Genomic DNA, 24,931 nt, shown 5'->3' with positions numbered 1-24,931 from the left:
TGTTATCTGTGTGTATGTGAATGTGTGTGTGATGATTTTATCAGTCTGCCAGCATTGTGTGACTGTTTCAGCGTTCCGGCTGAGACGCCGTACATGTGTCCGTGCGCAGTTAAAAAAATAAAAATAATACTTTCTTCACAGTTGACATTTCTGATAATTGAATACTTCACCCAAGAAATTACTTTATTTCTATTGTTTATTTCTACCCTGTTGTCTTGAAGACAGTGAACACTTTGGCTTGTTCAAGCCGTAACATGCATGAGACCGTTTAGCCCGGAAGTGTTTAAAAAGTTGATGTTATATATGGTTATATTTTGGAAACGTTTTCCCCGGCTTTCGGCAGAAAATAATCTAAAGCACACTATGAGTGGCGTTTTGCAGTTTATACAAATAGTTTTGATATCGTTTTGCTGTTGTTCATTCATCAAGTATTTTCTTTATTTTTGGATTCTTCATTCACTAGGAATATTTTACAAAGGAAATTCTCAGCGTCTTCAAGCGTAAGTAAACAATCAGTCAAGTAATTTATTGAGTCAAGTATTCCTTTAGACCCGATTTATACTTTCTCACCGAATGTAGCGGGGGGGGGGGGGGGGGGGGGGGGTGGATATGCAGACGAGCTTGTACAAGTACATCGGCAATTATTTTGTCTGCATTTTTTTTTCACGCGATGGAGCATAAATTAGGCATTAGACCCCGATTTCATCAGCTAGACTCAGAGCCAAGCTGCCAAGTCGATAACGGTAAGGCCTGAAACCTTCCGCAAAAACGGAGTCATACATCATATACTACGTCATAGACTGCCATCATAGACTGGACACATAAAGTCCAAGATCCATGCCAAGCCACACCATAAAAACGTTTTGACACAATAGCTCTGCACAACAGGATCTTGACAATGCAGAAGACAAAGACTAAAGACTTGGAGGAAGAGAGAAAAAAGGAGCAGAAGAAATGGGAGGAGGAGAGAATCCAGCTGATTAAAGAGAAAGACGACTTGTCAGAAAGGTTCCTCTCTGCTCAGCAGTTGATTCAATACATGAGGAACGTGATGAAGACAACGGAGAACAAGATCATAAAAGTGCAAGAACAAGTTAAATGCATAGAGGAGCGGAGGACAGCGGAGAAGACCAAATGGGAAGAGGAGAGGATCCAACTCACAGAAGAAAAAGAAGCTCTGTTGCAAATGTTCCTGTCTGGGGAACAGACAAATAAACACATGACGAACGAGATGGAGATAAACGAGAAGAAGATCATGAGAATGCAAGAGAAGATTAAAGGCATTGTGGACGAGTGGCAAGAAGAAAAGAAGAAATTGGAAGAAGAGCGAATCCAACTCACTAAAGAAAAGGAGGCTTTTTCCTCTGCAGAGAGCAAGATAATGAATACATAGAGAACCAAATGAAGTCCAACGATATCAAACGAAATAGATAACCCACTCTTTCTTTTTTCACACTTTTGTACATTATTGCCTATAATGATATATTAGTTATTGTCACGGTACATTTGCACATGCCTAAATTCTTCCTCCGCATTTACCCATCCTATTCATTAGGAGCAGTGAATGCATCGATATTGCACCCCGGGAGCAGTTAAGGTTTAACCACTAAACCTATTTTGGGCATTATAGAGCAAACGAGAATTTCCCCAAATGCCACCAAGTGCCAACTTTTCCAAACTATCTAAACTAACGATCTACAAGCTCAATGGTGTCGGGATGCACACACAGAGAGAGAGAGAGAGAGAGAGGACAGGGGGGTGGTTGACTCAGCTGGGACGAGGAGGACGAAAGGAGGAACAAGGGGTTGACTCAGCTGGGAAGGTTTCTGATCTCAGTAACATTAACAACAACTGAAGGAGATTAAAGGAGGAATAAACTGCCGCTGTGTCTGCAGAAGGGCACGAGAGGAGAGAGAGAGGGGAGGGGGGGGGGAAGAGAGGAAGAGTGGGAAGGAAAGGAAAGGAGAGGAAGTGAGAAAGGAGAGAGGAAATAGAGGAGAGGGATGAGGTTAGGACAAGAGAAGACGGGATGGAGAGGATTAGAAAAAAGCACAAATAATGTTGAAGAAGGGGAAGGTTGACTCAGCTGTGACAGGATTTGATCTCAGCAATATAAGCAACCAGAAGAGAAGAAAGCAAGCATAGGAGGTGAGAATTTAATTTGAAATATACTATCAATAATGAGCTCATCCTTTTGTTTAAAACATCTAGTTCCATCCACAAAACACAATATTTAAATATACTTTACAAAGATATACCCAGCAAACTCACTCAATCATCCCATCAGAACCTGAGACTCAACAGTCTATCCTCCTGCATTGTGCACAGTACTTCCCATTTCCTCAAATAGCTATGGGACTAATTGGAAGTCACACACACAAAACATTGCGCAATCCGTTCCATTCTGGCCATTTCATTGGTATGCCTCTTTAAGCAACCAAGGGTACATACTTGTTTGTTATTTTTTTTGCCCGACCAGAGCCTGACCGAACCAATTAACATAATTGTTGGCCTGAACCCACCAGGTCCCATGGGGTTGTTGTTTTTCACTAATTACTTGCGCAAGCAGAGCGCGCGCAAGTATTGTGGTCTTGATGGCTTTTTTATGCGTATGCTCGGAGGTATATATACTTAGCCTGGCTAATAAGCCAGACCGAATCAGCCGTTGGCATCAAAAAATTTCCTGCCGGCGGATTACGGTCTGGAGAGGCTCAATTGTACGCCCATTTCCTACACCAGAGAACAGGTCGGACCAATCGGGACACGGTATGCAATATGGGCGGGCTTTGGTACAGTGACGTTCAATGCTTGAGACCTTTGACTGACCTTAGCTCTGACCAATTGCGTCAAAGAGAAAATGTTTGAACCCCCCCCCCGGGAAACAAGATATATTATATAAGATATAATATATACTAGATGTTGATGGTGATGTAATTAGGATATGTTTCAATGTCAGGTTATAAGTGGCTGTCGATGGTGACGTAATTAGGATATGTTTCAGTGTCGGGTGAATTAAAGGTAATGTCTGTATGTATACATGTATGTAATCTGAAACCTACCTTTATTACGTCACCATCAAAAGCCAGTTATAACCCGGCATTGATACATATCTTAATTACGTCACCATCAACATCTAGTACATATACCTCCGAGCATACGCATAAAAAGCCAGCCGACCACAGTATAGTACTTTCAACTTACATATACGCATACATACGTTACCCGTTACCCAACCAATATTGAAACATATCGTAATTACGTCACCATTGAGAGCCAGTTATAACCTGACTTTAGTATTTAATTGAAATGTTTTACGGAGAGGCTGAGATTTGAAAGTTTGTCGCCGTATAGGCACTCGACATAGTGCAGTTCTAGTTGTATGTTATGATCGGGCTCTGGCTTCAAATCACATGGTTCAGGTTTACATTTTCAGGCCCGTTGTGAACTCTAATATTAAACCCTGAGCTGAGCGGGAGGAAAGGTTATGTAGACGTCTACCTGCTCTGAGATAAGGATGGGGGAGGAGAAAAGACAACATGGCCAAGACATTCTTCAGTGGATATGTGTCTGTGTCTATTTGGGAGAATCAAAGTAAAGATGAAATAAATCCTTTTACTGGCCTGTTTTCACTTCAGCAGGATGCCAAGAAGCAATGGGCTGACATGCCATTATGATTTGGTATTGGGCGTGTAGAATGCTTTTGAAGGACAGTAAAATATTGCAGTGAATTAAAGTGAAACAAAGAGAAGTCATTCATTTACCTTCAGGATCAAATGACTGGAAGACTCTCCTTGCCTGCTCTGATGGAGATTCTGGGCCTACCAGAGACATCTCCTGCAGAGAGAGAGAGAGCATGAGTGAGTTTAGGATAGAGGAGAAGCAGAGAGAGTTGACTGTAGAATCAGATGATGCTCTATGCACCGTTTCTGATTTTTGAGGGGCGCTAGCCCCTCCTATATCCAGCTTTTAGTGTATGTTCAAACTTTGTCCTACATAAACATTAAATTCCCATTGTCAGTGAATGGAACATTTTACGTCATAGTGTCTGAGCAGATAGACAGTGTCTATTTTATATCATGATGTTGTACGAGCGCCCCTCACTTCACACAGGTGTGGGTTTTTTTCCCTACCCTGATGAACATAAGATTATACTTTTTCCCAAAATATAATATGGGCTTTAAAAGCCCACACCAGTCAGTCTGTAGCTTCTCTACATCTGTGGTTCCCATATTGGGCTGGGGACCCCCCACGGCCCCCAGGGGTCCTTGCGGGGGTTCCAGGGGGTCCCCAACTACTAAATGATTGATAGTTGGGAGGAACCGAATGGACCCTTGCACGACTGTAACTCAGCGAGTGTACACACAATGGAAACAAATGGACTCTTGTTTGTTTCCATTTGTACACTCAGAGTTATGGGTCCGTGGCCTAATGCATACCAAACACGGGGTCCCTGGAATGAAACCGTTTGAGAAGCACTGCGGGGCCTATGTCGAGAGCCATAACAGCACACTGGGCACAGACCCAACACACAGACTCGCATCAATAATGACAAGTCCAGTCAAACCTGATTTGTGCACTGCATTTCACACACACATACACACATACACACACACACACACAAACTCAGAATGTTTCACAGAGAAAACATAGAAAGACATGCAAAAAAAAATAAAAAAGTGCATTTCCGTACAAAAGACAGAAAACAATGTACCACAGACAATCTGTCTGCCAACAGTCAACTCAACAACAAACCCTGCAGCAGAGCTTGGTGGTGTACTGCAAATGCAGTGTGTGTGTGTGTGTGTGTGTGTGTGAGAGAGAGAAAGAGAGAGATCTGTGTTTACATAAATGATTGCTATTTGTGAGTCTATACTGTATGTTGTGTGCGTGCGCATGCACATATGAATGTGTGCATGACATGTATGTACTGTATTCATGCAAGCGTCTCTCTCTCTCTCTTTGTGTGTGTGTGTGTGTGTGTGTGTGTGTGTGTGTGTTCTGTGTAATCAGTGAACTCTATTGGGTTATTAAGTGATGCAGTGATGCAGTGAGACGCTGTGTTTTGACTGTAAACACAGCGAGAGAAAGTGAGAGGAAGTGGTGTGTTAAGAGATGCACTGTGATTTATGGATCACATCTACTGTGTTTGTTTGCTGACTTTAGCTTGGACGTGCAACAATGCCTGGGGGGAACGGAAATGATTATCAGTGACTTTTTTGTCGTTGGTCTTTATTTTTTAATGACATTAAAGGAGAATAAAATACAGAAAGACTTTGTTGAGTTTGTTAAGTTTTGTTTTGTAATTTATACTGTACATTTGGGATTCATGTAATTGGAAACAAATACATCTTAAGAGTGTTTGTGTTCATTTAAGTTCTCATCCAGTACATCCCACTACGGATCCGGTTGTAGTCTGGGAGCTGTTCAATTGGACCCACCGCTGCGATGGCAGGCTCCTTCTCACAGATGTATTTTGTACACACTTCTTTGATGGTCTTGGCATCGATGGCATCGATTCTGGACTCCAGCTCATGCAGGGGGATTCTGCGGCTGTAGCACAGCATCTGTCTGCCAATGTCCTCGCAGATAGGGGTGGATCCATCGAGATGCAGAAGCATGTTTGTCTTTAGAAGATTCTTCGCCCTTGCCACTTCACTCTCCGTCACACTCGTACATAGTGACATCCATTCCATCTGAGCGAAGTGCATCATGTCGTGGATGGTGCCGGGCTCACACACCATGTAGAGACCCCACAGGCCTGTGTCAGTGTAGCATGTGTTGAAAGACCGGAAGCTGTGGCACAGGTTCCCCTCACAGGCCATCTGTGCCAACTTGCTGGGCAGATTCACACCTCCACCAACGGAACGATCCCAGTTCCCTATTAGAGTGCTGGCGACCATGAGAGGTATGGTGTCAGGGTGCGACCAGCCTACTGCCTCCATTGCAATAGCGATATGAGCCAGTGGCATTTTGTCGTCTCGTACACGGATCTCACTTCCTGTGAATCTGCACGGTGGAAGTGCTGGGGCTTCTCCCTTGTATCTGGCTGGAAGCTTGCCAAAGTGATACTTGGCCAAATCAATTAGTTCATCGTGTGAGACTCCTCCAGCAGCAGCGAGCACTATTCTGGGCCCTCTGTAATGAGTGGTAATGTATTCTACAAGATCTCCCCTGTTGATGGTCTTGATGTTCTCTGTGGGTCCAAGGATGGTTCTGCCCAGTGCCGTCGACTGGTATGCAGTCGCGTGAAGATAGTCAAAGACCACTTCCTGTAGATTTGTCTCTACTTCCTGCATCTCTCTCAGGATGACTCCTCGCTCTCGTTCGATTTCGGCCGCACCCAACGTGCTGTTCTGTATGATGTCAGCCAGGATCTCCACAGCTCCTGGCAGGTCCTTTGAGAAGGCTTTAGCATAATACACGGTCTGCTCCCTCGACGTGTAGGCATTCAAGTGCGCTCCCATACTTTCAATCTCCAGCTCCAGATGAAGTTGGGAGCGCTTTCTTGTACCCTTGAATGCCATGTGTTCCAGGAAATGTGCCGTTCCATTATTCCTATCCTTCTCGTACCGACTGCCAGCATCTATCCAGAGACCCACTGTGCATGTAGAGAGACCAGAGTCTTCGGAAGCAACGCGTAGTCCATTTTCCAAGGCTGTCACTTTGGTTTCAGGGACATTAAGGACAACGTGATTGGCAGCGTGAGCTTGAGTCGCCAGAAGTCTGCGTGATCCAACGGGCCGGGTTAAGATGTCTGTTGGTTTAAATACTTTCTTAACGAGATGCTTCCCTGCGGACGTAAGGCGCTGTAAGGAGGCCGCCATGTGTGTAATGCACTGCTCACACGCACGTATGCTGTACTCTTATGAAAGGAACATTACATATACAAAATAGCAAGTCTCACGTGAGGAGTGTGGCAAATGCTGCCTGCATCTCCTCAAGGGCAACAACCACTCTTTATGAATGCTGAATGCTTGTCACGATGATGCCAATCTAACTATGAATGCACTAAGTATCTGTGTGTGTACGTACGCATGTACGTCTGAAACCCACGTAAGTCAAGAACCGTTCGCCCCACCGACTTCACATTCGACACACGCGTTCCACACCCCCACAGGGAATGCAGTGCCCGGTGTCGAGTCGGTCGGACCGACTGTTGTCCAGAACTGCCACAAAAGGCCTCTGCCCGGGCTCTGGACCTGATCTCCATATGGAGTTGTCCTGTTCTGACATCTGCATAGACTCCATATTTGGGCATGACTGACAAAGAACTCCATATATGGGCATAAAACGGACACAGACGTAATAACTGGGTGGGTCGCACCCACGGTTATCCAGAACCGCCACAAAAGGACTCTGCCCGGGCTCCATATATGGAGCTGGTCTGTTCCGACATCACAAATATGTTCTGACATCTGTACATAGACTCCATATTTGGACATGCCTGACAAAAAAGTCCATATATGGGCACAAAAGGTACACTGGGTGGGGCATGCATTTCCAACTTGCATCGTTCCAAGTAGGCCAGTGCCCGCTCTAGTATTACACACGTACGTATGTAATCCACGTAACTCCAGAACCGTTCGCCCCACCGACTTCCAGTTCGACACACGTTCCACACGCCCACAGGGAGTGCAGTTCCCGGTGTCAAGTCCGTCGGATAGCCGGTTGTCCAGAACGAGCACAAAAGCCTCTGCCCGGGGTCTGGACCTGATCACCCTTATATTTCCATATATGGAGCTGGCCTGTTCTGACATCATTCTGACATCTGCATAGACTCCACATTTGGGCATGGCTGATAAAGAACTCCATATATGGGCATAAAAGGGACACAGACATAATAACTGGGTGGGGCATACATTTCCAACTCGCATCGTTCCAAGTAGGCACCACTCTAGTTGCAGTGTTAATGTACTGAAAAGCACTGACAATGCCAAAACGTTTCAACACCACAGTCCATGACTGTATCCATCTACTGTAACAGCCCAATGTTTACATCAAATGTCCTATAGGAGTACACAGCCAGTTTGTCAATGCAGGACGATGCCATTGGGTTTTCCCTGTATAGTGAGGCTGCGCCACTGAACACTAAATTGTGTGGCTTTATTAACAAGCTGCACACGTAAAGACTTACTATGGGTAGCTAAATATTGTACATTATTTTCATTATAACCATTGTTAGGATATAGGTTAAACACTCGTTTTCTCCTTCAATTATTATACTGCATACATAATGTGGTTTATGTTATATGTATGCTTTGACAATACAAAACTTATTTTATCATGCCAATAAAGCAATGTGAATTGAATGGATGGATTAAGTGAGAAGGTAGGTACCGGTATGCATGTACGCAGATAAATGAGCAAAGACAGGGTGAGTCTCAGGAGATATACACTGGGACAGAAAGAGATACAAATCGAGGGGCATAGTTGTGGAGGTGGGTTGGAGAAAGACATGGGAGGAACTTGGGAAAAAAGACAGAAAGAGAGAGAAATAGAGGTGTGTGGATGAGGTTTTGGGGGACACATTGAAAGGAGATGTCTTCCAGCTGCTGGCTTTTTAAACAATCAGAAATTCTCTCACACGTTGAGTGTGCGCACACGCACACACACACTTTGTGTCATATAGCGTGTAGGGACCAGTGGGGTCAGTTGTGTTAATGTTACAGTCTCCATAAATTACACAGTAGATTTGTCATTAGCTAGTTTCACTTGTAGAGTTGAGAGGGGGTCAGGCTGTTCTCCCTTAGGGGGAGAGATGTGCTGAAAAGTAGCTTTAATACTTAGTACAGACTACAGAGTTGGCCTCAGCACAGTAACTTTAAATCCAAGGAACCTGGATTTGACCTTCTCCTTTTTAAGTTGTGACAAATGTATGTAGTATGTTGACACCAAATTACGTCATCAAGAATGGTGGTCCCTTATTGGCCGGTGGACAACACCGACACACGGTTGACAACACCGACATACATACCTACATACCCATTGGTGGGTGGACAACTCCGACATACATACCCAGCCGATCGCAGTACTTGCGTGCTCTTCTTGCGCAAGTAATGACTTACTGTACTGTATTGCTCCGTAAAAACGCAATGGTTCCATATAATGGAACAGTGGCGACAGAGACAATATGGACCTTTACAAATGTTTCTTTTTCTTAGTAACAAAACCAAATATATGGACCGTGTTGAAGGGTTATTCTGTTCTACAGAGAACATATCAGCACATCATAGACTCTAGTCTAGTGGTAATCAAAGGAACCCCCTCAGGGTTCCTTGAGGGGGTTCCTAATGGAACCCCCTCAGGGTTCCTTGAGGGGGTTCCTAATGGACCCAGGTAGAGTTGTGACTCTAGTCTAGTGGTAATCAAAGGAACCCCCTCAGGGTTCCTTGAGGGGGTTCCTAATGGACCCAGGTAGAGTTGTCAAAGGAACCCCTCAGGGTTCCTTGAGGGGGTTCCTAATGGACCCAGGTAGAGTTCTAGTCTAGTGGTAATCAAAGGAACCCCCTCAGGGTTCCTTGAGGGGGTTCCTAATGGACCCAGGTAGAGTTGTGCCGATACCGATACCAGTATCAGAAAACCCATTCCGAAACCACATTATGCTTCACATGATATTTTATTGATTAGAGCTTAATTTGACTTAGTTATTAAAATAAACGATGATAGCTTAGCATCCCGGACATCTGACTGTGTAACACAGTGAAGAAAACTAGCGGATGTTGTGATCCGTAGAACCGGAAATGATTTGGTAAAAATCGGCATAATGGTGAAGTTACCGCCACCATCAGGACTGGGTATAATACTATAGGATTACCGTGTTAAAATGAGATAGTGTGTATGTCACAGATTTTTCTATTGATAAAACGATGAATTAAACATATGAATAGTGCAGGTAGAAGACACAATCCACTGTTAATTAGGGTTAATAAAGTAATAATGGAATTGTTAATTATTCCAAGATGTTTTTGGACCGGTACTCTGTATCACAATGGAAAAGAAATCTGAGCATCCCTATTACTGGAGAGTATACAAATGGATTCAAATTGACCATTTGGTTCCATTTAAACACTCAGTTATGGGCACCCTTGAAATAAATGAAAAGTTTGAGAACCACTGCTCCCCCCCCCCCCCCCCCCCCCCCCCCCCCCCCCCCTCCCCAAGACAGAGGTCATAACATCCCCTGGTAACCAAGGACAACACGCTGATAATACTGTGGTTGCAGTTATGCGTGTGGCAGACAGACTAATGACCCCTCACACACACACGCACACACACACACACACACACACACACACACACACACACCCCACGTATTAGAGGCTAATGATCATGTGACAAATAGTGACTCAGAAGTGAGCGTCTGAGTGTGTGTCTCTCTCTCTGCATGTGAATGAGTCTAACTGTATATCTCTGTGTGTGTGTGTGTGTGTGTGTGTGTGTGTGTGTGTGTGTGTTTACTGTATGCCTGTGCGATGACAGGTCTGGCCGGTTGTCTTTGATGTGGTTTCATTACAGGCCTGGGAAGACACAGCAGAGAGAACACACTCCACAGGGAACAGGGTGTGTGTGTGTCTGCGTGTGCACATTTACATGGGAAGACACTGCAGCGCTGGAAAAACATGTCATGAAGAGAACACTCCACAGGGAACAATGTGTGTGTGTGTGTGTGTGCGCGCGCGCGCTTGCAAGTGTATCGATGCATCTGTATGTGTGTGTGTGCGTGCAGCCGCGAGCCATCTGTACGTGTAAAATTGAGCATTTTTGTGTGTGTGTGTGTTTGTTTATTAGACCTGTCCCCTGCCAGATTTTATTTGAATATGCTGGAGTACAAGCCTGCAATCTCTGAATGCACACGCACGCACGTACACAGTGGAATTGATGCCAAGTCTTTGCGAGCGTGTCTTATGAAGTCAAGGAGCGCATTCCATCCTTTCTGCAATACAACAAGTACTGACCAACTATCCACACACACACACGCACACGCACACGCACACACACACACACACACACACACACACACACACACACACACACACACACACACACACACACACACACACACACACACACACACACACACACACACACACACACACACACACACACACACACGACACTGCCCTGAATAGAATTAAGAACAGCACACACAAAGACATACAGAGCGCGCACGCACGTGCACACGTGTGCACACACGCGCGTGTGCACGCACGCACACTCCCCAATGGGCCAAATATGAGGGAACAGTGTAATGCAGAACATTCCTGCTGAGAAGAAACAGAGACTATTTATTGAAGTCAAACAAGACTTCTGGAAGAGTCAACAGCCTCACAAAACAAAAAAAGGCCTGGCTGTCGGCAAGTGTGTGTGTGTGTGTGTGTGTGTGTGTGTGTGTGTGTGTGTGTGTGTGTGTGTACTGTATTAGAACCAAATGTCATCAAGGACAGAGAGATGCTGGAATTTCTGGACAATGTTAAAGTGTCTATTTTTAGGAACAGGTCCTACTTTCCGGCCTCTACTTTGAGGGCAGTAACATTAATGTTTATCAGCAGTAATACAATTGATGGGTTCAGAAGATTCTTTAAGAGAGGTCTACTGTAAGTCAAGCACTTTGATGTTGTCCGTTTAAAGCAGCAGTAGTTTGCTAGCATGTGCCACATTTTTAATGTAGAAATGTTCAGCAACTACGAATATTTTCATGGAAATGTTTTGAATTGTGAGAGAATCGTGATCTCAATTCTTGTGGCGGAAAATCGAGATTCACATTTGAGCAAGAATCGTGCAGCACTAGTCTGTGCACCCTATCCCCCTACGGGTCAATTCTTACCCTCTCAAAGAGTTAATTGAACACTCAGGATTCCTCGTGTAGCCCTCTTCCCTTTCTCCTTGCTTTTTTTCCAGATGCGATTGGGTACTTTACTTTGTTTGACTCACTTCCCCCTCATCCCTACATCTAGGCATGAGTGCCCCCCCCCCCATACCTCTGTACCTCTGAGAACATAAGTAGGTACTTCACTTTGGAGTGTCCACCCTCCTCACCTCCTCAACCTTCCACTCACTCTGCTGTCCTTCTCTCCTTTCCGTTCCTTTCTTCTCTAAAATCAGTCTGGGACAGGTGTGTGTGTGTGTGTGTGTGTGTGTGTGTGTGTGTGTGTGTGTGTGTGTGTGTTGGGGGGGGGGGGGGGGGGGGGGGGTACAGTTACTCCCATTGTTGTGTGTGTACCTGTCCGTGCTGCTCCACCCTGCATACAGGTTATTGTGTGTGCTGAGAGGCTGTTAGTGGCCACAGAGTGTGTCTGTGGGGATCTGCTTACAGGGAGGACAAAGCAGAGGTCCAGGCCAATGTCTTCAAACATGCGTTAGTACAGAAAGACAGTAACAGGCCTCCATGTATGACATGATTTATGACAAGGAGGTTCTCCAACGCTTTGTGACCACGGCACACCAACAATGGACAAGTCCAAGGAGGTTCTCCAACGCTTTGTGACCACGGCACACCAACAATGGACAAGTCCAAGGAGGTTCTCCAACGCTTTGTGACCACGGCACACCAACAATGGACAAGTCCAAGGAGGTTCTCCAACGCTTTGTGACCACGGCACACCAACAATGGACAAGGAGGTTCTCCAACGCTTTGTGACCACGGCACACCAACAATGGACAAGGAGGTTCTCCAACGCTTTGTGACCACGGCACACCAACAATGGACAAGTTCAAGGAGGTTCTCCAACGCTTTGTGACCACGGCACACCAACAATGGACAAGGAGGTTCTCCAACGCTTTGTGACCACGGCACACCAACAATGGACAAGTCCAAGGAGGTTCTCCAACGTATTGTGACCACGGCACACCAACAATGGACAAGTCCAAGGAGGTTCTCCAACGCTTTGTGACCACGGCACACCAACAATGGACAAGTCCAAGGAGGTTCTCCAACGCTTTGTGACCACGGCACACCAACAATGGACAAGTCCAAGGAGGTTCTCCAACGCTTTGTGACCACGGCACACCAACAATGGACAAGGAGGTTCTCCAACGCTTTGTGACCACGGCACACCAACAATGGACAAGTCCAAGGAGGTTCTCCAACGCTTTGTGACCACGGCACACCAACAATGGACAAGTCCAAGGAGGTTCTCCAACGCTTTGTGACCACGGCACACCAACAATGGACAAGTCCAAGGAGGTTCTCCAACGCTTTGTGACCACGGCACACCAACAATGGACAAGGAGGTTCTCCAACGCTTTGTGACCACGGCACACCAACAATGGACAAGTCCAAGGAGGTTCTCCAACGCTTTGTGACCACGGCACACCAACGCTTTGTGACCACGGCACACCAACGCTTTGTGACCACGGCACACCAACAATGGACAAGTCCAAATCTCAAAGAACACATCGTGACACGTTGTGAGCTTGTACATATGCCACTTTCACCTTTTCTTCTTTTTTCCCAAAAAGGGACGTCAGGTTGAAAGTAGTATGTTTGTTTAGGGTTTGCCCAAAACATTGCATCTGTATTGGAAGAGAGTGTGTACAAAGTACAATATAAATACAATAAAAAAAATGCTAATGTTTTGTATAATTGCGAACGCAGTGAGCATTTACTATGAGACCCAGCAGATCATGTCTGTCTGTGTGTCTGTGTGTGTGTCACGCTGTAACACCACCCGCCCACCACCAGAGGGCGCAGCTGTATCACACACAAAAACACACACATACACATGCACGCACACACACACACACACACACACACACACACACACACACACACACAAAACTTTAAAAAAAACTTAACAAAAAACTTAACAAAAAACTTAACAAAAAACTTAACTTAAAAAAAAAACTTAAAAAGGAAAAACTTTAAAAGGAAAAACTTTAAAAAAACGTAACTTTAAAAAAAACTTAACTTAAAGGAGCATTCAGTAACAAGATGTGCACATGCACACGCTCTACAGTGGGGGAAGTACAACAGACCAACAGCACGTGCACCAATGCCCGCCCCACTCGATCATGATTGGAGGAAGGCCCCTCTCATCCTGATTGGATGATGGCTTTGCCACCCAAAGCCCAAACCGAAACTAGGGTTTTTTGACCCCAGGGGCTCACTGGGGACAGAGAGGAACTCCTTATATGGTCAGCACACTTTATAGTAGGGAGGATTATCCAAAAGATAAGAAAAAATAAGTGATATTTGAATTAAGTAAAATCACTGAATATACCTTTAAAAAAAATCTTAAAAAACACAACAAAATGAACTAAAAAAAAACCTTAAAAAATTACGTAATTTATTCTAATTGTTGTTTTTGCAATTTACGAGCTGCGTTCGCTTCCCGTGTTCGCGCGTCTTACTTGTGTATGTAAGAGCCTCCTAGTGCGACAGCATCTCATCAGCCATCTTCCCCATCCACTGTCTGCCTCTAAAGCCCAAACCACACAAGGTTGCTACTCCTTGCAACTAGTCGCAACTAGTCAAAACTCCTTGCAACAAAACAGTTTTAAGGTCAACCATAACTGGGGATAATGGTTGCTACTTTACATATAAAACTACTGTACATAACCAGAGCTGCTACTTTCACGCACACTTAGAGATTTATGCAGACAGCCATGAAAGTAGCACAGCATGCGATTCCCAGTTTCCTAACACATTCAAAGACATTTATTGTCTCCACCAGGCCGAAGGCATGGGGAGAGAGTATGTTTTGCACTCCGTCCATCCCTCCGTGTCATAGAGTATATAAAAGGATAGAGACTGAACTGGCGCGAAGCTCCGCCCCCCCAGCTATTCATGTCAGTGGAAGTTGCTCAGTGGCGTTTTGAAGCACCAGGAAGACTGCCGGAAGTACCTCCTCCGGACCTCAAATTTGAGGTCCGGGGTGACGTAGGGAGTGATGGTCCTACGTGTTAAAGCCCAGCTGCACGGGGTTTCCCGGTCATGAAACCACGGGTCCGCCTGTAGTCCCTCCTCCTACCACTAGGGCCCAGAGCTTCAACGTTGAATAGCTTCACTGGCCCCTTGGTCCGTGTGTGTGTGTGTGTCCGTCCGTCCGTCTGTGAATAGCTAATCTCCGGCACCGTTAACCCGGTCGATGTCAAATTTTGCACACACACTCCCTGGATGCCAACGATGAACCTCTGCCCCAGAATTTCCAGAACGGTCTGTTATAGCGCCACCAGGAGGCCGCTTTGTGCAAAACAAGTTTTTGGACAGTACACTACACCTACAGATTTTGTCCAAACATCACGCAAATTGGTACACAGTCTCTCTAGAGCCATTCAACGAAACGGGTCTTTCAGATTTCTCAGACTCCATCCTGATTGGCTAAGATTGGCTTCCAGTTAGCAGCAAGTTAGCAGGAGTGCTCAGTTTCAAACAAAATGCTGCAAATCATGAACACATCGTGTGATTTCCGTGAAATTGTGCACGCACATTCCCACTAGGCAGAGGAAGAAATGCCACGTGAACATTTTCAACTCAGCCTCATGGTGGCACTATAACTCGCCGAAAAGTGTTTTTACCTCTAACTGCACGGATCTGTGGATAACTTTGTATGCCAACTCCCTAGAGGCCAAGGAAAAACCTTTGCCTGGAATTTGTCACATGTGCTCTTTATAGCACCACCAGGAGGCTGACATATGTAAAACACATTTTCTAATATTACTCCTTGAGATTTTAGCCAAATTTCACGCAAATCGGTACACATGCTCTCCATAGTCATGTGATCAAGACGCGTTTGTTTGATTTCTCATAATCCACCTTCATTGCCTATGATTGGCTTCTAAACCTTTCAGGAGTAGCCCGCTTTGTACCCGTTTTGTACAAATTGCCACAACTACTCAACGCAGTGTCCGATTGCGGTGAAACTGTGCTTGCATATTCCCACTAGGCTGAGGAAGAAATGCCACTTGACAGTTTTCCAATCAGCCTCATGGTGGCTCTACAACAGGCCAAGCCGCGACACACACACACACACACACACACACACACACACACACACACACACACACACACACACACACACACACACACACACACACACACACACACACACACACACACACACACACACACACACACACACACACACACACACACACACACACACACACACACACACACACACAATATTACTCATTTGCCAAACATCACACACAGTACTCCTATCCTCCTGGTGGAGACCTGTGCCCAGAAAGGCACTTTTTCTAGTTGTTGGGCAGAAACAGACACAGGCGAATGCAAGATCTCCTTGCAGAGATGAATATGAAATATTCTGGTTGATACAGATGTACATACATCAAATATACTGGTTGATCATCATCATTTTTTGACTGCGGTTGAGATCATGTATTTCACAATGTCACGCCAGACTTTCCGGTCCTTCATTGAAAAGGAGTTACCAATATAAAATATACTGGCCATTACATAATGGAAAGGACAGATGACAATGCATTATGCAATGTTTTAGTTTTACAAGACAATGTTGTTGCCAATAAAAGTATATTGATGTCACATTACACATGCCTCTTGTCATCATATTTTACACATATTAGGGTCAAACAGAATATCACATCTGCTGGGCAAGAAAGAGAGTCAGAGAGAGACTAATAAAATGTTCACCTAACCTCAACTGCATCCCAAAAGACTACAAAGGGAATGTGTGTGCGTGCGTGCGTGCATATAGTAGGTTAGTGATAAAATGTTCACCCAACCGTGTCTGCCACCACGCTCTAGGAAAAAGAGATAAAGTGAGAGAAGGGAACTTATCTCAGACTGTGTAGTGTGTGTGTGTGTGTGTGTGCGCGTGCGTGCCAGCCAAAGGACCACCGACCACCCTGCTGCCTTCCCCTGCCCCATCGGTCTGAGGAGCCACCTGGCTATGCACAGGCGACAGACACAACCACAATAATCAACTCAATTCGATGGACTACCATAAGCAAGTAAGAGTGTGTGTGTGTTTTTGTGTAACATAAGTGTGTGTGTGTGTGTGTGTGTGTGTGTGCTAGGGCATTCACTTCTAGTCATTTTACTAGTTGACTAGTTGCCTAGTTTACTAGTCGACTAGTTGTTTAACCACCTATTATGTTTTTTTGGAAATAAATATTTGTACATTTAAAAAAACTGTGTACATTGTACATAGGCCTACAAAATCGGGGAAAAAATAAAAATATATATATTGTTTTCTTATCAACTAGTCAACTAGTACCAACAAGGTCGACTAGTGGATTTACTAGTCGACTAGTAAACTAGTCGACTAGTTGCTTAATGCCCTAGTGTGTGCGTGTGTGCGTGCGTGCGTTGCAGGTGTGACAGACAGTGTGGGCAGCAGGTGATTAATGTTGCTGTCATAGATGAGAAGGGCAGAGACTGAACAGAGAATAGAGGGGAGACAATAGAAAACAGACGCAGCAGCCTGGGAACGTACAACATAATATAATGCAATACAACACAACACAGTGACACAGAGCAGAACACAACCCAACGCAGTGTCACACTGACAGAAGGTCACAACGCAGTGTCTCGTCACGAACACAACAAAGGACTCCCAAACAGCTATGGCTGGCATGGAAAGGTTTGGGAAGCCCTGACATAGTTGTTGAGATATCTTGCTTGGGACTAAAGTGGTCAGATGGACCGTGGACAGATGGACGGACACACAAGGCCGTCCTTAGAGCCCTGGCACTAGCGAGGCCATAAACACAGTACAATATAACACAACACAACACGGTACAGTGACGACAATGCAACACAGGGGGGGACAGTACACATGCACACAATTTAATTTACTCAGAGCGATCTCATGTTGGGTCACCGTAGCATTCACTGACACAGACACGACTACGCCGACACCCACACAGGCCTTTCATCCTGTTACAATGCCGCAGGTCTGACTTGTCACATATTATTAATGAGTCCTAATGTACGGCTGAACAATGGAAAGCAGGTCCCACAAAAGCACAGTTCATACTCCTGCAGATGAACTGTGCTTTTGTGGGACATCAGTTAACATGGGCCACGCACGCACGCACACACGCACAAATGCATCCATGTATATGCATCAGATACAGTAAATCCACCCATAGATTGTGCATCTCAAATCTAACATACTAAGTGGAGAAGTCCCATATCAAACAAAGTCAAATGTGAGGTACTTCAGTTCAAACAGAAACCAGAAAAGTCTCTCAAACAAGTAAACAACCTGACTGAGAGACAGGAAATATAGTCCTCCGCTTGTGTTTGTTACTTGCCATCTTATCAAGAGCAGGCTGAACAGTACAGACAGACGGAGGGACAGAGGGTTGAAATGAGTAATCACTCAGATGCAAGCCAAAAACAACTTGTGTGTGTGTGTGTCTTTGTGCAACTCTGTGTGAATGTCTTTCAGTGTGTACGTGGGAATGCCTTTCTCTCTCTCTGTGTGTGTGTGTGTCTCTCTTGAGGGATGCTGAGGACCAGAGAGGCCGATTGCCGTTACACGCAATGAACCGCTGACCCACAGTACATGCGCGCACACACGCACACACACACGCACACGCACACACACACACACACACACACACACACACACACACACACACACACACACACACACACACACACCTACCTACAACAGTGCTACTGTACACACACATGCATTACTTAGTGCTCTCTGGAGAGGCTGGGATGAGGCCTGTGAATGTCATCACAGTGATGGGGAGAGAGGGAGAGTGGGAGAGAGAAGGATGACAGAAGAGGATGAAACGACAAGTCATGGACGGAGAGAAGAGACTCTTCACCTCCCTCTGTGACTGTCGCATCCTTCCTTCCTCCTCCATTCATTCCCCGCCCTGCATTTCCTCTCCACCTCCCTCTGTTCCTGTCCCAGGACCAAGTGACGAGGTGTGTGGGTTAAGGAGGGAAGCTGAAATGCTACGTATGCTACAGAGTAAAAAGTACCTTTACTTTAGCTGAGAGGGTACAAATGAAACCAAATTGGTTAACATTTATACACTTGCATGCAGTGGTGGAAAGTACATTAACTTAGTACTGTACTTGAGTACAATTGTGAGTAATTTGTACCTTTTACTTCTATACATCTTGGCTCCAAATATTTTACTTTTACTCCACTACATTTATTTGAAAACTTTAGTTACTACTAGTTACTAGATTTTGATTATTATTACAACACACTTCAGCCCTATACACATTTCAGCCATTTGAAAATAGCCGATCTACAAGCTCACAATGTGTCATGAGGCGACGCATTGTGAGCTAGTAGATAATATCTAGTCTCATATCACAACATCGATATATTGCCTGGTTAATTTTGTTTAGTGTTAATAAAGAGTTTTGTCCAGCGGTGAAGTAATTCAATTGTACTGTACTGTACAGTTGACGTCTCCAGATGTCTATATATATCCTTTTCATGTCAAGGACCCCACAAATTGTATTGGGCCACAGGGGCAACCTAAAAATATTTTGTTCCAGGGACCGCCAGAAGCAAAGATTTTGAGTTAAAATGTTTGATCTACAAGCTCATAGCATGGCATGAAGCCAAAGTATGAAATTACTTTCCGGGTTTTAGTGGGTTAAATGGGTACTTTGGGTAGGCATCTCTTTAAGGTAAGACCAGTATTATAATACAGATACTGGTCCAACCCTGAACCCAAGACACATCTCATCCATCATACAGATTCTCCCCGTCTCAGTTCCACTTTTCCCGTCTCTGTCCTTTCCTATCCCTCTGTCCCACCTCCGCTGTCTCCTGAGAAACACTTGTCCAAAAACAGATCCCATTACGTGCCATTACGTGCCATTACACACACGCACACACATACACACACACACACACCTACTCTCGCTCTCTCACACAGCCACGCGCACACCCACACACACACACTCGCATACACAAATACATTAGTAAAACAGACAGCAGAGAGGGGGCTGTCCTTTGTGCAGGTAGATTAGATAAAGCTCCGTAATGCAGTTAGGCTGATGGTCTGAAAGCCTGGGTCACACTGACTGGGGTCTCAGGGGAGAGGGGGGGGGGGGGGGGGGGGGTCTCTGGGGGGCGACACAAGGAGCCGCTGTCACATCACAGACGGGGATCGGGTTCAGTGGCTTTTGTAAGGGAATGGATCCATATCTGCTACTAAAAGCTACATAAGCTTTTCTAAGAGTTTAGAGTCTGGGAAATGCTGCTGGAGCTAAACCTGGAGGTTCTCTGGTGTACTGGTTCCCAACCTTTATAGCTTAATGGCCAAAAGAGAAATGACACGTTTGTCGATCTGATATTTTCACTAGTTTGGGTCTCGGACAATCTCAAAACGCGCCCCTTTGCATCGCAAAAGTTAGAGTTGTTGTGAGCTTGTAGCTCTGTTATTGTCAATACTTCTTAAATGTTTTATTTATGGAAATAGTTTGTTTTATAGACGCATTTTGATTTTGTTCAAGGGATCCCTAAACAAGGTTTGTGTTGCAAAATAGTTTACAAAATATTCAAATTCCTCTCAATTCCAAATATAATTTTATATAAACTCACCAGCTTATAGTTCAGCCGGCGTACCGCTTCATATTCTTGTCGGGCAATAACTTTGCGATTACCTGATCATCTCAGCATATCACGTTACATACGTTTGTTTTGTCAAGAAAGCAACACTGTGGCATGATGGAGTATTACCGTTACAACAAAAGTAATCATTCGATTGGAATGTGCAAGGAAACATCTGTGGAACATTGGTACTGTATGATCCAAAATGATATTGCATGCACAAAGATAGCCTCTGTATTGACCATACTCAAGGCCCTTTTCCACCAAAACAACTTTGGTTCTAGAACTGTTCTGTTCTAGATTCTTGGAACCTGAATGCTTTAACGGAACCAGGTACCACTGGTGGAAAGGCAAGCCGTTTGGCTTGTGGTTCAATTAAATCGGAAATGGACGATACGTTTACCTCTTCTTCAAGGTTTTAAGGATAATCTTTCGCCTGCTTAAACCGTTGTTTATATTACATCTGCATCTTCCAACCAGTAGAGTAGTGACACGCGTCTCCGCACAACCAGTCATGTTGAGATGTCAAAGTATTAGTAATTGACCTGAATATGAAGCAGTACGCAGCAGGCAGCAGCGCAGATAGATGGAGCACCAGATCTATTGAGACTAGGGGTTCTCAACCTGTGGGTTGCGACCCCTTGGGGGCCAAATTATTTTGGGGGGTCCCCAAATTATTAAAAAAAAAAAAGTGTTTTGTTTGCAACTGAATGGCTGGAAAATGAAAATTAAGAGTTTACATAGTACACAAACTTTCCTTAATGATTATATCTGGTTTCAGTATTTATTCATGATATATTCTCTCTATTATTAAGGTTATTTTTGCAGTCAGTTTGTATTGGTGGTGGGGAGGGGGGCGGGGGTCGCGAGACACGGCCAAAGCATTTCTAGGGGACCCCAGCCAAAAACGTTGAGAACCCCTGCCATAAACATCCATTGTAAACGGAGATTTATCGCCAACACCAACTCCCAGTTCTGGATGAATGCAGACGTTTGACATGTGACTGCATTACGCTGAGATCAACAAGCCTTCTCTCTGAGGAGCCAGGCAACACTGGTCTTCTATTTATCCCTCGCCAAAACTATATGATTCAAAACAAATGTAACAAATTGTTTAGGCTACAAATATTACATTTTAATAAAAAATGGTATACGATACTGCGGTTGGGGTGTTGTCTGCACCCCTTGCAGTTGGCATGTTAATAGTGCATTGCATTGCAGTAATGGAATTATTGTGACAGCCCTATATTATTGTGCACTACAGGGACTATCAATCAAATTGGTGTTTGATTATTCATTTTAGAAGGGGTATTTCACCTTAAAACACATCTGGGGTCTACTCTGGCTTTTGTGTTGTTCATTGGCTTGATTCAATATTTGCTGCTATTGATTTAATCAGACACGGTCCAAATCTATACAAACACATTGAACTTTAAACTAAATTTGAAAACACATGTACATGGTTTATTTGACTGATATTGTCCTAATGCGGGAATAGAATGAAATAAATGAAAAATATAATTGCCCCCTCACACATTAGGACAATATCAGTCACCAGACCCATGTTTCCATAACATGGTTGAAATTGAGTTAAGTTCAATAGGATTATATAGGAGGGGGCATGTCTGATCAAATCTAAATATTGAATCAAGCCACTTAAAAACTGTGTGGTGCACACAGAGTAGATGTTTTCAAGTGAAATACACCTTTACGAAAGGCTTTTATGCGGGTTTACTTTTGCAAAAGCACTTTTCTGTGCATGTAGGAATGTACGATATCAAATATATTACATCAGCTTGCTGATATTAGATCAACGTATTACTGCAACTGATACGATACTCCATCGACCCATGGACAGCTGAGAAGGTGACAAACTGCCAAGCTAAAAGGGTAGAGCGACGGGCCGACGACCTTGAATGTGCCTCGACTCTAGCAGCAGAGTGTCCTCGCCCTGTGGATGATGTCCCTTTAACCTCCCCGTAAGGAAACCTCTGGTCTGCAGCAGAGTGTCCTCGCCCTGTGGATGATGTCCCTTTAACCTCCCCGTAAGGAAACCTCTGGTCTGCAGCAGAGTGTCCTCGCCCTGTGGATGATGTCCCTTTAACCTCCCCGTAAGGAAGCCTCTGGTCTGCAGCAGAGTGTCCTCGCCCTGTGGATGATGTCCCTTTAACCTCCCCGTAAGGAAACCTCTGGTCTGCAGCAGAGTGTCCTCGCCCTGTGGATGATGTCCCTTTAACCTCCCCGTAAGGAAACCTCTGGTCTGCAGCAGAGTGTCCTCGCCCTGTGGATGATGTCCCTTTAACCTCCCCGTAAGGAAACCTCTGGTCTGCAGCAGAGTGTCCTCGCCCTGTGGATGATGTCCCTTTAACCTCCCCGTAAGGAAACCTCTGGTCTGCAGCAGAGTGTCCTCGCCCTGTGGATGATGTCCCTTTAACCTCCCCGTAAGGAAACCTCTGGTCTGCAGCAGAGTGTCCTCGCCCTGTGGATGATGTCCCTTTAACCTCCCCGTAAGGGCAGAGTGTCCTCGCCCTGTGGATGATGTCCCTTTAACCTCCCCGTAAGGGCAGAGTGTCCTCGCCCTGTGGATGATGTCCCTTTAACCTCCCCGTAAGGGCAGAGTGTCCTCGCCCTGTGGATGATGTCCCTTTAACCTCCCCGTAAGGGCAGAGTGTCCTCGCCCTGTGGATGATGTCCCTTTAACCTCCCCGTAAGGGCAGAGTGTCCTCGCCCTGTGGATGATGTCCCTTTAACCTCCCCGTAAGGGCAGAGTGTCCTCGCCCTGTGGATGATGTCCCTTTAACCTCCCCGTAAGGGCAGAGTGTCCTCGCCCTGTGGATGATGTCCCTTTAACCTCCCCGTAAGGGCAGAGTGTCCTCGCCCTGTGGATGATGTCCCTTTAACCTCCCCGTAAGGGCAGAGTGTCCTCGCCCTGTGGATGATGTCCCTTTAACCTCCCCGTAAGGAAACCTCTGGTCTGCAGCACAACAAAGCAGAGCCATGGATTTGTTACTCTCTGTCTATAATCAGACTAGCGTCAGCTGTGTGTGTGTGTGTGTGTGTGTGTGTGTGTGTGTGTGTGTGTGTGTGTGTGTGTGCACGCTCCCCCTGTTCTGCAGCGGGACAAACGGATCCAGATGGGAACTCTGGGATCGCATTCCCTACAGGAAACCATGCACCTGAGGGCACGGCAGCGCGCACTCTCACACAGAAACACGCACGCGGCACACGCACACACTACACAAACACGCGCGCAAATGCTAATCAGGATCAGGTTCCCTCTCTCAGGAATGCGAGTGTGCAGATGAGTGTGTGTGTGTGAGTGTGTGTGTGTGTGTGTGTGTGTGTGTGTGTGTGTGTGTGACAGAGTGTGTGTATGAACATGTCACCATGGCCAGAGGAGCTGTATAGTAATAGCTGTAGGTCATCAGTGAGTGGATGAATGATGTGCTATCATGTGTATGGAACAGTGCTGTAATCAAGGTAGCAGCCAGGGTGGGGATCAGCGCCGGACATGACGACCATGAGGATGGTGGCGGCTGCCTGTGTCATGCTGCATTCTGCTCTATTGGGAAGGAGAATCGATTGGCTCTGCCTAAAGCGGGTGATTATCAATCTGCAGAGCTGTATAGAGTTACATATGTACAGATAGATGGGATAAACAAAGTGTGTGGGTTCCAGGGTGCATGCGCACACACGCAGATACATATGCACACACTTCCACACAAACATAGATATACTGTGGATGAGTGTGTGGATGGCTGCGCACACACAAAAATACAGAAAGCGATGCAGAAACAGCAGCTAAACAATTCATGCAAATCTGTGTATACACGCACACACACCCGTGCACATCAAAGTAAACAAAAGAACACAGCAATACAGGCAAGTGTGTCCATGCACACATGCGTGCGCACATACATACACGCACACGTGCGCACACACACACAAGTCTGTGATGTGACAAGGTGTAGTATGATCACACCAAGTGAGGTCAGCTCTGTTGTTTTAACTTGAGAGAAACCTTGAGTCCCAGGGCAGAGGTATGAATCATCTGATCCCTTTGTTATGGGGATGCGTGTGTGTGTGTGTGTGTGTGTGTGTGTGTATGTGTGTGTGTGTGCGTTCGTGCCTGCGTGCGTGTGTGTCCTGGATTCTCTCGGCTCTCTTACTTATATGGAGAACGAGAGTGAAACTGATTTGCCGAAGTATGTTTTGGTGTTTTTTGCCTTTCCAAGATGTTTTAACTAGCTGAACACTACCAGAGACGGATCAATGCGTCAGCAGTCAGAACTCTAAGATGCTCACCATTTATTTATTCTTATATTTCTGTAAACTGCCGGCAATGCATGCTGTATAGGTTCAGATGAAAGTATGGCTGAGGAGGTTAGGAGTAGGGTTGTCCCGGT

At 45.3% G+C, this 24,931-nt stretch overlaps 2 protein-coding genes across 2 annotated transcripts in view; both read right to left on the bottom strand.

Annotated features, from left to right (window-relative positions):
- Positions 1 to 24,931, bottom strand: part of mindy3 (MINDY lysine 48 deubiquitinase 3) — a 58,500-nt gene that overhangs the window by 16,661 nt on the left and 16,908 nt on the right. Inside the window, exon 12 of the mRNA XM_079503534.1 lies at positions 3,762 to 3,834. Coding sequence (XP_079359660.1) covers positions 3,762 to 3,834 — 73 coding nt within the window. The remainder of the gene's footprint in view (positions 1 to 3,761; positions 3,835 to 24,931) is intronic.
- On the bottom strand, positions 5,353 to 6,824 carry LOC306924790 (mitochondrial-processing peptidase subunit beta-like; the record flags this gene model as incomplete). Its single annotated transcript, XM_079503437.1, has 1 exon — positions 5,353 to 6,824. One exon carries the CDS (start codon positions 6,822 to 6,824, stop codon positions 5,370 to 5,372), a length of 1,455 nt encoding a protein of 484 aa, XP_079359563.1. The 3' UTR covers positions 5,353 to 5,369.

This window comes from Electrona antarctica (genome assembly GCF_951216825.1).
Source record: "Electrona antarctica genome assembly, chromosome: 6".
In the NCBI taxonomy this organism is placed as follows: Eukaryota; Metazoa; Chordata; class Actinopteri; order Myctophiformes; family Myctophidae; genus Electrona; species Electrona antarctica.
The sequence above is the reverse complement of the archived record's forward strand: the minus strand, read 5'-3'. Positions and strand labels throughout refer to the sequence as shown.